Here is a 15,531-nt window from a genome sequence, read left to right as displayed (position 1 = left end):
ACCTTGGATTTGTTGCTGATTTTGTTGCCAGCCGCCAGGTTGCTTCCAATTATTTTGGTTTTTGTTCCCTGTTGTTGCCAGGGGTTTGTGGGACAGTTTCGTCTGATATGCCCTTGCTGCTGGCATCCCCAGCAAATTCCAGGTTGCCCTTGTGGGCCCTGATTTCCTCCTTTTTGATTATTTTGCTGAAATTTTTGTTGTTTATTGTTATTATTCCATTGCCGGGGTTGTTGTGCATACACATTCACTACTGGTACTGTGGGTTGTACTTGGGCCTGTGGCGCGGGAGGCAGATATGGCCCTCCTGGAGTAACTGCAGCCATCAGTCCTGTTTCATTCGCAGGTGCTGTTACTGGGGCCTGGATTTTCTTCTTCCCTCTGTTTGTCAGTTCTTCCAATTGGAGTTGAGTCAGTTTCCTCTGAATGTCTCTCCCCTGCTCCATAAGTCACTGTTCATCCTTTCTGTGTTTTTCTACTGCATGTATCACATGGTCACAGAATTCTTTGTGTGTCTTTGAGGTTAGTCCCACCACATCCTCCAGCCTGCTTCTTACTGATTGGGGCATTGCCTCTATTATGGAGTTTCGAATAGAGTTGTCATCAGTGGGTCCCCTTCTGGATCTCGTTCCGTTTCCAGTCTCCATCGTTTCATCTGTTCATGTAGATAGGCAGCTGGATTCTCAGTTTCTCCCAGTGTCCCCCCTTTCAGTGACTTGGGGTCAATTCTCGCTGGTATTCCAGTCTTAGTGCTTGCCAGACTTCGGGCGGTGTGAATCAAAGTCCATCCCATCTCCTTGTGGGTCCTCACTTCTCTACTCAGGTCCCTGTTCCCCAGTATATCCTCCATCTTTGCCTTTCCAACCACCCTTGCCAACAGTGCCTTCAGATCCCCCACAGCCAGCAGTTTCCCCATGGTCTGTTCCTCAAAAATCCTAATCCATTTTCCCGCCCCATCATGCAAATCTGGCAGACGGGCAACCAATCCTTCCAGGTCCTGTGATCCACATGGAGCATAGTGAGCCTGGGTACCTTTTATCAGAATTGGATATTGTCCCTTATATTTTTCAGGTCTTCTCAATGTTCTCCTATTGCGCAATCTTTCTTCTCTTACGCCTTGATTGCAATCTCCCCATATGTCAGCTGCTGCTCCCTCCTCCTCTAGCTCTCTGCCTGTATGCTGTCTTACCTCACTTTGCTCCCTTTTTTTTCATCCTGTCCATTTCTCTCTCTATTTGTTCGTTTGTTGCTTCAATTTCTGCCATTTCTTCATTTGAGAGTTCTCCATCATCTCTCTTCGTCATTTTCATTCTTCCCAATGCTTCCCTCAGCTCTCCATAGCAGTCCAATCTATTTGGCTTGATTTCTACCCTTCGCTTGATTCCTTCTGTTTCCTTTGAGTCTTTTTCCATCCTTTGGGAGGATGTAAACAAAGGTCTTTCTTCTTCCATTTCTATTTCTCCTTTTATTGATACTACTCCGGACACCTGGGGATATTGTCCACCAACATATGGTGGGGGTCCCACAGACCAATCTGCTTTCTTTTTGCTTGTTTTCTCATCATCTTTTCTCAACATGTTTCTGGCTTCTCGCATTTTCTTTAGCAATCCTTCTCCTTCCATTTTGAACATGTTGAGTACTTCTTTTTCTCTTTCTTTTTTGACACTTCTCTTCTTTCCTGTGTCTTTTGCTTTATGGTTCTTTATCAGTGTTTCCATTTCCTCACACACAGAGACATCAAATGTTCCTCCTTCTGGCCATTTGGTGCCCATTTTCCTGGTGCGTTTCTCCCATTTTTCAGATGTTTTCGCTATTTCTTCCTTGCCTAAGGGGTACCTGGCACTCAGTATTTCTACCGCCGTTTTATTCATTTTTATGGCCTATATTTTTTAACTTCCTTTTTAATCTATTTTAGTATTCCTCCTATTTATTTATTCTTATATTAGTATTTGTTTTTATTGTTAGACTATTTGTGCTTCTTTGATTATTGTTTGGTTAGAACTTATTTATTATTAATGGGCATTTGACAGTCTCCTTATATCATAATAATATTTCCTGATGTCCATTTTTGTGTGGACAACTCATAAATCTTTCCCTTACTAGTGTTTTTTTCTTAGCTTTAAATCACTCAGCTATATTCTTTATGTAATAATAAACTGACTTATCCTGATGTCCACTTTTCTTTTGTGTGGACAACTCATAAATCTTTCCCTTCCTACTGTTTTTTTCTTAGCTTTAAATCACTCAGCTATATTCTTTATGTAATAATAAACTGACTTATCCTGATGTCCACTTTTCTTTTGTGTGGACAACTCATAAATCTTTCCCTTCCTACTGTTTTTTTCTTAGCTTTAAATCACTCAGCTATATTCTTTATGTAATAATAAAATGACTTATCCTGATGTCCACTTTTCTTTTGTGTGGACAACTCATAAATCTTTCCCTTCCTAGTACAGAGATTTTCACACTCACTTTCACTCTCACTCTTTTACTCTTTCACTCTTGGTGTGAGACCGGGTGCGTCCTTCTTACCAGGTTACACTTAAGCAACGGTCCAGAAAAGGTGCGCCAACCTTTCTCCACCAAACACAGAGATTTTCACACTCACTTGCACTCTCACTCTTTCACTCTTTCACTCTTGGTGTGAGACCGGGTGCGTCCTTCTTACCAGGTTACACTTAAGTAACGGTCCAGAAAAGGTGTGCCAACCTTTCTCCACCAAACACAGAGATTTTCACACTCACTTGCACTCTCACTCTTTCACTCTTTCACTCTTGGTGTGAGACCGGGTGCGTCCTTCTTACCAGGTCACACTTAAGTAACGGTCCAGAAAAGGTGCGCCAACCTTTCTCCACCAAACACAGAGATTTTTCACAGTCACTTTCACTCTTTCACTCTTTCACTCTTGGTGTGAGACCGGGTGCGTCCTTCTTACCAGGTCACACTTAAGTAACGGTCCAGAAAAGGTGCGCCAACCTTTCTCCACCAAACACAGAGATTTTCACACTCACTTGCACTCTCACTCTTTCACTCTTTCACTCTTGGTGTGAGACCGGGTGCGTCCTTCTTACCAGGTTACACTTAAGTAACGGTCCAGAAAAGGTGTGCCAACCTTTCTCCACCAAACACAGAGATTTTCACACTCACTTGCACTCTCACTCTTTCACTCTTTCACTCTTGGTGTGAGACCGGGTGCGTCCTTCTTACTCATAAATCTTTCCCTTACTAGTGTTTTTTTCTTAGCTTTAAATCACTCAGCTATATTCTTTATGTAATAATAAACTGACTTATCCTGATGCCCACTTTTCTTTTGTGTGGACAACTCATAAATCTTTCCCTTCCTAGTGTTTTTTTCTTAGCTTTAAATCACTCAGCTATATTCTTTATGTAATAATAAAATGACTTATCCTGATGTCCACTTTTCTTTTGTGTGGACAACTCATAAATCTTTCCCTTCCTAGTACAGAGATTTTCACACTCACTTGCACTCTCACTCTTTTACTCTTTCACTCTTGGTGTGAGACCGGGTGCGTCCTTCTTACCAGGTTACACTTAAGCAACAGTCCAGAAAAGGTGCGCCAACCTTTCTCCACCAAACACAGAGATTTTCACACTCACTTGCACTCTCACTCTTTCACTCTTGGTGTGAGACCGGGTGCGTCCTTCTTACCAGGTTACACTTAAGTAACGGTCCAGAAAAGGTGCGCCAACCTTTCTCCACCAAACACAAAGATTTCAAACGACCTCAAACACAGCTTCTCTCCTCAACACAGAAAATGAGCTGTTATCTGCAGGATTTCTTATTATTCTCATTCATATAGATGAGCAGCCACTTGTGCCCAAATGAATCAGACAGTTGAATGACTCACAGCCGCCAAAGCAAAACCACTCACTCACACAAGATGAGCAGACCTACTCTATTTAATACTTTATCAAAAATTTTAAATCCTTGTGACTATTTAACCCGTTCACCTACTCAGGATGACCAGTGTTACTCCAATTTATGGTGTCACCTACGCCGGATGACCTAACTTTTTTTTTTTTTACCTGATCGACCCTACCTAATTTTGGCATCACCCCAACACAGGATGATGCCCTGCCTGCCCGTTCAGACCTCTGGAATTTTAGCTCTCCAAAGCGGTATCCACAGGATTTATATTTATTTAGCCCAGGTGTTACACTTTCTCTACACACCTGGACTTCTACTACGCTTTCCTAAGCGACCTGTAAATTCCGCCCTATTTTTTCCGTTGCACTTCCTCAACACAGAAAAAGGAGCGGTATTACACAGGATTTCTGCCTACCTAAGCAGCCTATAAACGATACACTTTCGCTACACGTTTATAGCGGTATTCGAAGGACTTAACATGTTATTGTCTGATCGCTCAACCAGCTGGACAGCCGCCCGTGTCGAAATGACCCAGACAGAGCGATCAGCAAAATGAATCAAATGAATCGACCGAATCGAACAGACGCATCAGATGAGCAACCGAGTGACCCCGACGATTGAACGCAAGAGTTGAGCAGTCGAATCAAACAGATCAATCAGACTGTCCAACTCAGCAACCCGAATGAGACAGATTAATCATCCAACCTGACCACAATCTATCAAATCTCAATGGATTAAACAGAATTAGTAGCAGGATGAACAATTGAATCAAATGTTTTGAAGAAACGGTTCAGACGAACAACCGAGTGTCATTGACAAGTACAAGACGCGTCAAACCGTCGGTTTAGTCAAACAGATGCATTCATACTGACCAAATGATCAACTCAAACGAGACAAATAACCCACCCCACTCAACCACAATGACTGACCTACACCAACACAGGCAGACCTATTTATACTATTTTCTACTTATTGCAACCCTCGAGGCTTTTTATCATTTAGCATGTATTTTAAATTCAAAAGCTCCCAGTGTCAATTTTTCTGGTTCTTATATTTGGAGAGACCTACTAGGTTTTTCTGCAGATGTTGCCGAGCCCCGGGTCGAACCACACAAACGTTATACTATATAAGTAAGAACTTGGCTTACCTCTTAAAAGCGGCCGCTTTTGTTTGTATGGTCCGTCCAAGCCGTTTCACAACTGCAGATGTACACCGTCTCTGATCCCTATTTTTCAACTGCTGGCAAGCTCGCCAAATTATGTCGTAGAAATATTTGACTAAGAGATAATCAACTCAAAAATATCTCTCAAGACACTGGAGCTTGTGAATTCAAGAATTAGACTTTATTGCATAACAAAGCCTGAGTTTGCTCCATGGAACAACTGTCTCTCTCTGGCTTAGAGATCTCTTATATACACACATATGAAAAAAACATGCATACATTCCTAACTTATTTTAGTTCTGCCCCACCCTTCTTTCTCAACGTCCAGCTGTTACACATTGTCCACTCCAAAATGTCATGAATGCTTTTTTTCTATATGAAGCCTCTCATTCTATCATTCTATTGGCTGCGTGGCTTAGGCCCCTTCTTAAAAAAACTAATGTAATGCACACTGTTTGAGAGCCTCTGTGAAAGAACACATGCATTCATTTAAAACACAGCATATACTTCATGTCTATATTCCTTATTTAAGCATGTATCTGGATTATAAAATATCAAACATGTTTATTATATTTTACCTTTGGCATCTCCCTACATGTGCCATAATGATACATAAAATAATCCTATAGGATTTGCTCTAACTCTGTCTGTTTCATGAAACTGGAGCAGTTACGACCTCTAGGTTACGGATAGTGTTAGCAAATGATCGTATAATGTTGTATACGTGTGGGACTTGATGATCCATCGGAATACGTGATAATTGTTTCAAGGAGGGACTGAATTAGATCGCGTGAGAAAAAATGGTTGTCTGACCCCTTTCATGAAACCGGAGTTTAAAAAAAACTCTGGGTTACGGGTTAGATAATTTAAATGGTTAATTACAAAAGCAGATCATAACATTGGCTCAAGAGACGCACTAATAATAACTCCTAGGAAAATAATTCTGGATTGAATTATTACTAAACGGGGGGATTTCTTATTTTTCCACCATGGGAAATAAATATTCTAAAGAGGTCCGAGAATTAACGGGGGATGAAAGATATATGTTAGAAAGAGATCGAAGAAATATGTTTTATGGATCCATTTGGGAGAAGAGGTATGGATTTATTGGGCATCTCGATGTGGAAAAGTTAAAAGTTATGATTAAGCAGATGCATGTAAACTGTGGAAAGATCCACCACCACCTCGCACCAATTACGCTATGGCCTTACCATTATTAAGAAATAAAAGGGAAGCGACCCGACATACATACTATTTTAAGAATAATGACTAAAGGATTTCACCCCAAATACAGTATAAATGTGTGAACGGTGTAAGAGTTATAATGTAGTGGCAACCCACTAACAGAGGGGGGCGGGACTAAACATTCCAGGGTGAAGGGGACTGAGAAAACGGGTTAAAAAAAGCCTCCTAAAGGTGGGCGGAGCAAAGTGCCTTTGTGTGTCAAGGGGTATAAAACAGGAGTGTATGGGTTTTGGCGCCAGAGCTCTCCATGAATAAAAATACAGATCATTCTTGCTGGTTGTGGACCTTGAATCATTTATGATTAAAACCAGAGCCTTACAACCTCTGGTAATGATTCAAGCTTAGGTTGAATTAGAGATAGAAATTCTCGTGACAGTCTCACAGTAGAGTGATTGATGGTGGTGTAGTGAATGGTAGAGCTGTCAGAGGAGGTCCTAGGGCTCTGTGTCTCACAGTAGAGTGATTGATGTTGTTGTAGTGAATGGTAGAGCTGTCAGAGGATGTCCTAGGGCTCTGTGTCTCACAGTAGAGTGATTGATGATGGTGTAGTGAATGGTAGAGCTGTCAGATGAGGTCCTAGGGCTCTGTGTCTCACAGTAGAGTGATTGATGTTGTTGTAGTGAATGGTAGAGCTGTCAGAGGAGGTCCTAGGGCTCTGTGTGCTCACAGTAGAGTGATTGATGGTGGTGTAGTGAATGGTAGAGCTGTCAGAGGAGGTCCTAGGGCTCTGTTTGCTCAGAAGAAAACATATTTGTTTCTAGTCCACCTGCTGTTTGGCTATAGAGCCAAAATACCACACACACATCTCTCTCTCTCTCTCTCTCTCTCTCTCTCTCTCTCTCTCTCTCTCTCTCTCTCTCTCTCTCTCTCTCTCTCTCTCTCTCTCTCTCTCTCTCTCTCTCTCTCTCTCTCTCTCTCTCTCTCTCTCTACCTGCTGAGTGTTCTTTCAGTGGAGCCAAAATACCTCTGATCCGTTGTGTTCTAGAGCGTTCTGACCTTTATTTAAAATAGCCACCCCACTCTGGTCTGACCAATCACAGAACACCACACAGAGGCTGATTCAGGTTGGACCAATCAGGTCAACCTCACATGGTGGCTGGCTTGGATTCTGACCAATCACAGAGCTCGACAGTGGTGGCTGGCTCCCAGGTTACTATGGCCTTTCCTATGCTCCTGTGGCCAAGCATGCAGGGAGCGAGAGAGGCGGAGGAGAGAGGAGGAGAAGAGAGGAGAAAGGGAGGAGAGGATAGAGGGAGGAGATGTAGAGGAGAGGAGGAGCTCTCTCTCTCCTCTCTCCTTCCTTCTCTCTCTCTCTCTCGCTCTCTCTTTCTCTCTCTCTCTCTCTCTCTCTCTCTCTCTCTCTCTCTCTCTCTCTCTCGCTCTCGCTCTCTCGCTCTCTTGCTCTCTCCTTCTCTCTCTCTCTCCTTCTCTCTCTCTCTCTCAACTTTAGTTATCTATCTTCACTCCTATGTTTGATCAACAGACATGGGTGTTATAGACAAAGTGAAAGGACTGTCAGTCAGATGAAACAGGAAGAGAAGCCAATCGCTGTTAGAAAAAGATACACACTCAGGATGAGGGACAGGGGTGACACACAAACACACACACACACACACACACAAACACACACATCAAACTTAAGGCCAGCGACTGAGTGTTCTTCCACAGCAGGAAGGAGGTGACTGGACCAACACACACACTTCCTGTTCACAACGATCCACTTCCCTTATTCCCATCATGACTGAAATCGCTACCAAACACACACGCATAAGCACAATCACGCAGCACACACACACACACACACACACACACACACTCACAGCTATAGAGCTATATTGTAAGTCCCAGTATGTAGTCCACCATATATTTTAACCCTGACAGTAGATGTGGGACTCAAACAGCTCCTGACAGCTAGCCACCTGTGTGTGTGTAGCCTATAAACACTAGTTAGTGTATGTGTGTGTGTGTGTGTGTGTGAGACTCAAATGTCTAGTCCCCTTCGTCTCACACTGTGACACACAGTGACACGTGTGTTGACATGGTGACCTGAATGACATCACTAATCAGGTGACGGTGTGAGACAGGTAGAACAATATTACTCTCCAGGTAATGACCTCACACACGTGCGTGCATGTATGTGTGATAAGGATTACTGTAAGTAATCTGACAGTATAATGTCATGTCGTCAGGGTACTTTTGGACACACTCCAAACTCTTCCTTAATCCTGCTGAACCCTGAATCACCTGACTGATAACATCATCACCTGGTCTACCTGAGACAGACTCTTACATAACCCTACTGAGAGAGAGAGAGAGATAGATAGAGGAGGGTAGAGAGAGAGAGATAGAGGAGGGTAGAGAGAGAGACAGACAGAGAGAGGGGGGAAGAGAGGGACAGAGACAGACAGAACCAAAGAGAGAGGTGAGGCAGACACTCCTGCTTTTACATTTTACATTTACATTTTAGTCATTTAGCAGACGCTCTTATCCAGAGCAACTTACAGGAGCAATTAGGGTTAAGTGCCTTGCTCAAGGGCACATTGACAGATTTTTCACCTAGTCGACTCAGGGATTATAACCAGTGACCTTTCGGTTACTGGCACAACGCTCTTAACCACTAACCTACCTGCCGCCCACTTTTTCACCTTTATATTGGTAATCAATATCAAATCAAATCCATTTTTATTTGTCACATGCGCCGAATACAACAGGTGTAGACCTTACCGTAAAATACTTACTTACAAGCCCTTAACCAACAATGCAGTTTTAAGAAAATAGAGTTAAGAAAATATTTACTAAAGAAACTAAAGTTTAAAAAAACATAACACATCAGTGTATGTAACCATCAGTGTACGTAACCATCAGTGTTTGTAACCATCAGTGTATGTAACTATCAGTGTTTGTAACCATCAGTGTATGTAACCATCAGTGTTTGTAACCATCAGTGTATGTAACTATCAGTGTTTGTAACCATCAGTGTATGTAACCATCAGTGTTTGTAACCATCAGTGTATGTAACCATCAGTGTTTGTAACCATCAGTGTTTGTAACCATCAGTGTATGTAACCATCAGTGTTTGTAACCATCAGTGTATGTAACCATCAGTGTAACCATTATCCCCTGAATAAATACAAGTTAAATAAAAAAAATATATATATATAAATTAGGTAGGGCCCTGTGTTTTGGTTAATCATGTCACATGACCTGGATTGTAACATTTATTTAAAGCTTTTCGTCAAACAGTACCCTTTTAGTTTTATGTCAGATGCTTACATTTTTGGTCTAATTCTCATTTCTGTAAAATGCTTAAAATGAAGGTTAAAGGTCCTGTGACATGATTAACCAAAACACAGGGCCCTAGCTATACAATACAGTGGAACAGTCTATTAAAAGTTATGATGAGATGGATCATTCCCTCAAATAGAATCAGTGTTCAAGGAATATAAAGAGAACCTGAAGTCAAGTCACACACTGACACACTGACACACACTGATCTACACTGACCCACACAGATCTACACAGATCTACACAGATTTACACTGACCCACACAGATCTACACAGATCTACACTGACCCACACAGATCTACACAGACGTATACTGACCCACACACTTGTGTGAGATCATTGATGTCAATTAAAAGAATAAAGTAGCACGTACATATGGATGCTAGAGGGACTCCACAGGTTCAATATAAACATATGTGTTATTAAACAGTGTATCTCTCTCCTGTCTTTCTCCTACTGGTCACAGTGGTCTGGGGAAGTCTACCCTGGTCAACACTAAACAGTGTATCTCTCTCCTGTCTTTCTCCTACTGGTCACAGTGGTCTGGGGAAGTCTACCCTGGTCAACACTAAACAGTGTATCTCTCTCCTGTCTTTCTCCTACTGGTCACAGTGGTCTGGGGAAGTCTACCCTGGTCAACACTAAACAGTGTATCTCTCTCCTGTCTTTCTCCTACAGGTCAGAGTGGTCTGGGGAAGTCTACCCTGGTCAACACTCTGTTCAAGTCTAAAGTCAGCCGCAAGTCCTGCACCCCTAACTACGAAGAGAAGATCTCCAAGACTGTCAAACTGCAGTCCGTCAGCCATGGTGAGCACACACACACACACACACACACACACACCAGATATACAGTGCCTTCGGAAAGTATTCATACCCCTTGACTTTTTCCACATTTTGTTAGATTACAGCCTTATTCTAAAATGTATTAAATTGTTTTTTCCCCCCTCATCAATCTACACACAATACCCCATAATGACAAAGCAAAATCAGGTTTTTAGAAATCTTTGCAAATGTATTAAAAATAAAAAACTGAAATATATCATTTACATAAGTATTCAGACCCTTTACTCAGGACTTTGTTGAAGCACCTAGATATAGCCTCGAGTCTTCTTGGGTATGATGCTACAAGCTTGGCACACCTGTATTTGGGGATTTTCTCCCATTCTTCTCTGCAGATCCTCTCAAGCTCTGTCAGGTTGGATGGGGAGCGTTGCTGCATAGCTATTTTCAGGTCTCTCCAGAGATGTTCAATCGGGTTCAAGTCCGGGCTCTGGCTGGGCCACTCAAGGACATTCAGAGACTTGTCCCAAAGCCACTCCTGCGTTGTCTTGGCTGTGTGCTTAGGGTTGTTGTCCTGTTGGAAGGTGAACCTTCACACCAGTCTCAGGTCCTGAGCGATCTGGAGCAGGTTTTCATCAAGGATCTCTCTGTACTTTGCTCCGTTCATCTTTCCCTTGATCCTGACTAGTCTCCCAGTCCCTGCCAATGAAAAACATCCCCACAGCATTATGCTGCCACCACCATGCTTCACCGTAGGGATGGTGCCAGGTTTCCTCCAGACGTGACGCTTGTCATTCAGGCCAAAGAGTTGAATCTTGGTTTCATCAGACCAGAGAATCTTGTTTCTCATGGTCTGAGAATCTTTAGATGCCTTTTGACAAACTCCAAGTGGGCTATCATGTGCCTTTTACTGAGGAGTGGCTTCCGTCTGGTCACTCTACCATAAAGGCCTGATTGGTGGAGTGCTGCAGAGATGGTTGCCCTTCTGGAAGATTCTCCCATCTCCACAGAGGAACTCTAGAGCTCTATCAGAGTGGCCATCAAGTTCTTGGTCACCTCCCTGACCAAGGCCCTTCTCCCCCGATTGCTCAGTTTGGCCGGGTGGACATAGAGATATGCCCTCTGACATAACTCACACAACACCATCTTTCTGGATGTATATAGACGACACAAACATATCCTTTTGCTTTTCCTTCAGCACTTAGTAACAAGGGCAGTGTTTACATGTTGGAGTGGTCATGTTAGAGAAACCCTCAGTCCTAGTGACCCTCGGTCCTCTGTAGCTCAATTGGTAGAGCATGGCACTTGTAACGCCAGGATAGTGGGTTTGATCCCCGGGACCACCCATACGTAAACATGTATGCACACATGACTGTAAGTCGCTTTGGATAAAAGCGTCTGCTAAATGGCATATTATATTATTAGTAGATATCAGGACTGGTTACAGTAGAATAATTAGAGTGGTCATGTTAGAGAAACCCTCAGTCCTAGTAGATATCAGTGTGTAATAGCAGTGGGCCAGATAGAGTGTGTTGAAATAGTAGTGGGCCAGATAGAGTGTGTTGAAATAGTAGTGGGCAGATAGAGTGTGTTGAAATAGTAGTGGGCCAGATAGAGTGTGTTGAAATAGTAATGGGCCAGATAGAGTGTGTTGTAATAGCAGTGGGCCAGATAGAGGAGAGAGTGTGTTGAAATAGTAGTGGGCCAGATAGAGTGTGTTGAAATAGCAGTGAGTCAGATAGAATGTGTTGAAATAGCAGTGGGCCAGATAGACTGTGTTGAAATAGCAGTGGGCCAGATAGAGGGGAGTGTGTTGAAATAGCAGTGAGCCAGATAGAGTGTGTTGAAATATCAGTGGGCCAGATAGAGTGTGTTGTAATAGCAGTGGGCCAGATTGAGGAGAGTGTGTTGAAATAGCAGTGAGCCAGATAGAGTGTGTTGAAATAGCAGTTGGCCAGATAGAGGAGAGAGTGTTTTAAAATAGCAGTGGGCCAGATAGAGAGAATGTGTTGTATTAGCAGTGGGCCAGATAGAGTATGTTGTAATAGCAGTGGGCCAGATAGAGTGTGTTGAAATAGCAGTGGGACAGATAGAGGAGAGTGTGTTGAAATAGCAGTGGGCCAGATAGAGTGTGTTGTAATAGCAGTGTGCCAGATAGAGTGTGTTGTAATAGCAGTGGGCCAGATAGAGTGTGTTGAAATAGCAGTGGGCCAGATAGAGTGTGTTGTAATAGCAGTGAGACAGATAGAGTGTGTTGTAATAGCAGTGGGCCAGATAGAGTGTGTTGAAATAGCAGTGGGCCAGATAGAGTGTGTTGTAATAGCAGTGGGCCAGATTGAGGAGAGTGTGTTGAAATAGCAGTGAGCCAGATAGAGTGTGTTGAAATAGCAGTTGGCCAGATAGAGGAGAGAGTGTTTTAAAATAGCAGTGGGCCAGATAGAGAGAATGTGTTGTATTAGCAGTGGGCCAGATAGAGTATGTTGTAATAGCAGTGGGCCAGATAGAGTGTGTTGAAATAGCAGTGGGACAGATAGAGGAGAGTGTGTTGAAATAGCAGTGGGCCAGATAGAGTGTGTTGTAATAGCAGTGTGCCAGATAGAGTGTGTTGTAATAGCAGTGGGCCAGATAGTGTGTGTTGAAATAGCAGTGGGCCAGATAGAGTGTGTTGTAATAGCAGTGTGCCAGATAGAGTTTGTAATAGCAGTGGGCCAGATAGGGAAATAGCAGTGGGCCAGATAGAGTGTGTTGTAATAGCAGTGAGACAGATAGAGTGTGTTGTAATAGCAGTGGGCCAGATAGAGTGTGTTGAAATAGCAGTGGGCCAGATAGAGTGTGTTGAAATAGCAGTGAGCCAGATAGAGTGTGTTGAAATAGCAGTTGGCCAGATAGTGGAGAGAGTGTTTTAAAATAGCAGTGGGCCAGATAGAGTGTGCTGAAATAGCAGTGGGCCAGGTAGAGAGAATGTGTTGAAATAGCAGTGAGCCAGATAGAGTGTGTTGAAATAGCAGTTGGCCAGATAGAGGAGAGAGTGTTTTAAAATAGCAGTGGGCCAGATAGAGTGTGTTGAAATAGCAGTGGGCCAAGTAGAGTGAATGTGTTGTATTAGCAGTGGTCCATATAGAGTGTGTTGTAATAGCAGTGGGCCAGATAAAGTGTGTTGTAATAGCAGTGTGCCAGATAAAGTGTGTTGTAATAGCAGTGTGCCAGAAAGAGTGTGTTGTAATAGCAGTGGGCCAGATAGTGTGTTGAAATAGCAGTTGGCCAGATAGAGGAGAGAGTGTTTTAAAATAGCAGTGGGCCAGATAGAGTGTGTTGAAATAGCAGTGGGCCAGGTAGAGAGAATGTGTTAAAATAGCAGTGAGCCGGATAGAGTGTGTTGAAATAGCAGTTGGCCAGATAGAGGAGAGAGTGTTTTAAAATAGCAGTGGGCCAGATAGAGAGAATGTGTTGTATTAGCAGTGGGCCAGATAGAGGTATGTTGTAATAGCAGTGGTCCAGATAGAGTGTGTTGTAATAGCAGTGGGACAGATTGAGGAGAGTGTGTTGAAATAGCAGTGGGCCAGATAGAGTGTGTTGTAATAGCAGTGTGCCAGATAGAGTGTGTTGTAATAGCAGTGGGCCAGATAGAGTGTGTTGAAATAGCAGTGGGCCAGATAGTGTGTGTTGTAATAGCAGTGAGCCAGATAGAGTGTGTTGTAATAGCAGTGGGCCAGATAGAGGGTGTTGTAATAGCAGTGGGCCAGATAGAGTGTGTTGTAATAGCAGTGGGCCAGATTGAGGAGAGTGTGTTGAAATAGCAGTGAGCCAGATAGAGTGTGTTGAAATAGCAGTTGGCCAGATAGAGGAGAGAGTGTTGTCAAATAGCAGTGGGCCAGATAGATAGTGTGTTGTATTAGCAGTGAGCCAGATAGAGTATGTTGTAATAGCAGTGGGCCAGATAGAGTGTGTTGAAATAGCAGTGGGCCAGATAGAGTGAGTGTGTTGAAATAGCAGTGGGCCAGATAGAGTGTGTTGTAATAGCAGTGTGACAGATAGAGTGTGTTGTAATAGCAGTGGGCCAGATAGAGTGTGTTGAAATAGCAGTGGGCCAGATAGAGTGTGTTGTAATAGCAGTGAGACAGATAGAGTGTGTTGTAATAGCAGTGGGCCAGATAGAGTGTGTTGTAACAGCAGTGGGCCAGATAGAGTGTGTTGTAATAGCAGTGGGTCAGATAGAGTGTGTTGAAATAGCAGTTGGCCAGATAGTGGAGAGAGTGTTTAAAATAGCAATGGGCCAGATAGAGTGTGCTGAAATAGCAGTGGGCCAGATAGAGAGAGAGTGTGTTGAAATAGCAGTGAGCCAGATAGAGTGTGTTGAAATAGCAGTTGGCCAGATAGAGGAGAGAGTGTGTTAAAATAGCAGTGGGCCAGATAGAGTGTGTTGAAATAGCAGTGGGCCAATAGAGTGAAGTGTGTTGTATTAGCAGTGGTCCATATAGAGTGTGTTGTAATAGCAGTGGGCCAGATAGAGTGTGTTGTAATAGCAGTGGGCCAGATTGAGCGAGAGTGTGTTGAAATAGCAGTGAGCCAGATAGAGTGTGTTGAAATAGCAGTTGGCCAGATAGAGGAGAGAGTGTTTTAAAATAGCAGTGGGCCAGATAGAGATTGTTGTATTAGCAGTGGGCCAGATAGAGTGAATGTTGTAATAGCAGTGAGCCGGATAGAGTGTGTTGAAATAGCAGTTGGCCAGATAGAGGAGAGAGTGTTTTAAAATAGCAGTGGGCCAGATAGAGTGTGTTGAAATAGTAGTGGGCCAGATAGAGTGTGTTGAAATAGTAGTGGGCCAGATAGAGTGTGTTGAAATAGTAGTGGGCAGATAGAGTGTGTTGAAATAGCAGTGGGCCAGATAGAATGTGTTGTAATAGCAGTGTGCCAGATAGAGTGTGTTGTAATAGCAGTGGGCCAGATAGAGTGTGTTGTAAATAGCAGTGGGCCAGATAGAGAGTGTGTTGAAATAGCAGTGAGCCAGATAGAGTGTGTTGTAATAGCAGTTGGGCCAGATAGAGGAGAGTGTGTTGAAATAGCAGTGGGCCAGATAGAGAGAATGTGTTGTATTAGCAGTGGGCCAGATAGAGTGTGTTGAAATAGCAGTGAGCCAGATAGAGTGTGTTGAAATAGCAGTTGGCCAGATAG

General features: G+C 43.1%; 1 protein-coding gene across 1 annotated transcript in view; it reads left to right on the top strand.

The window, feature by feature from the left end:
• LOC121557181 (neuronal-specific septin-3) overlaps nucleotides 1-15,531 on the top strand; it is a 47,409-nt gene that overhangs the window by 12,896 nt on the left and 18,982 nt on the right. Inside the window, exon 2 of the mRNA XM_045217010.1 lies at nucleotides 10,156-10,386. Within this exon, the coding sequence (XP_045072945.1) occupies nucleotides 10,156-10,386 (231 nt within the window). The remainder of the gene's footprint in view (nucleotides 1-10,155; nucleotides 10,387-15,531) is intronic.

The sequence above is a fragment of the Coregonus clupeaformis genome, unplaced genomic scaffold (assembly GCF_020615455.1).
Source record: "Coregonus clupeaformis isolate EN_2021a unplaced genomic scaffold, ASM2061545v1 scaf0888, whole genome shotgun sequence".
NCBI lineage: Eukaryota > Metazoa > Chordata > Actinopteri > Salmoniformes > Salmonidae > Coregonus > Coregonus clupeaformis.
This window is presented reverse-complemented; position numbering and strand designations above follow the sequence as displayed.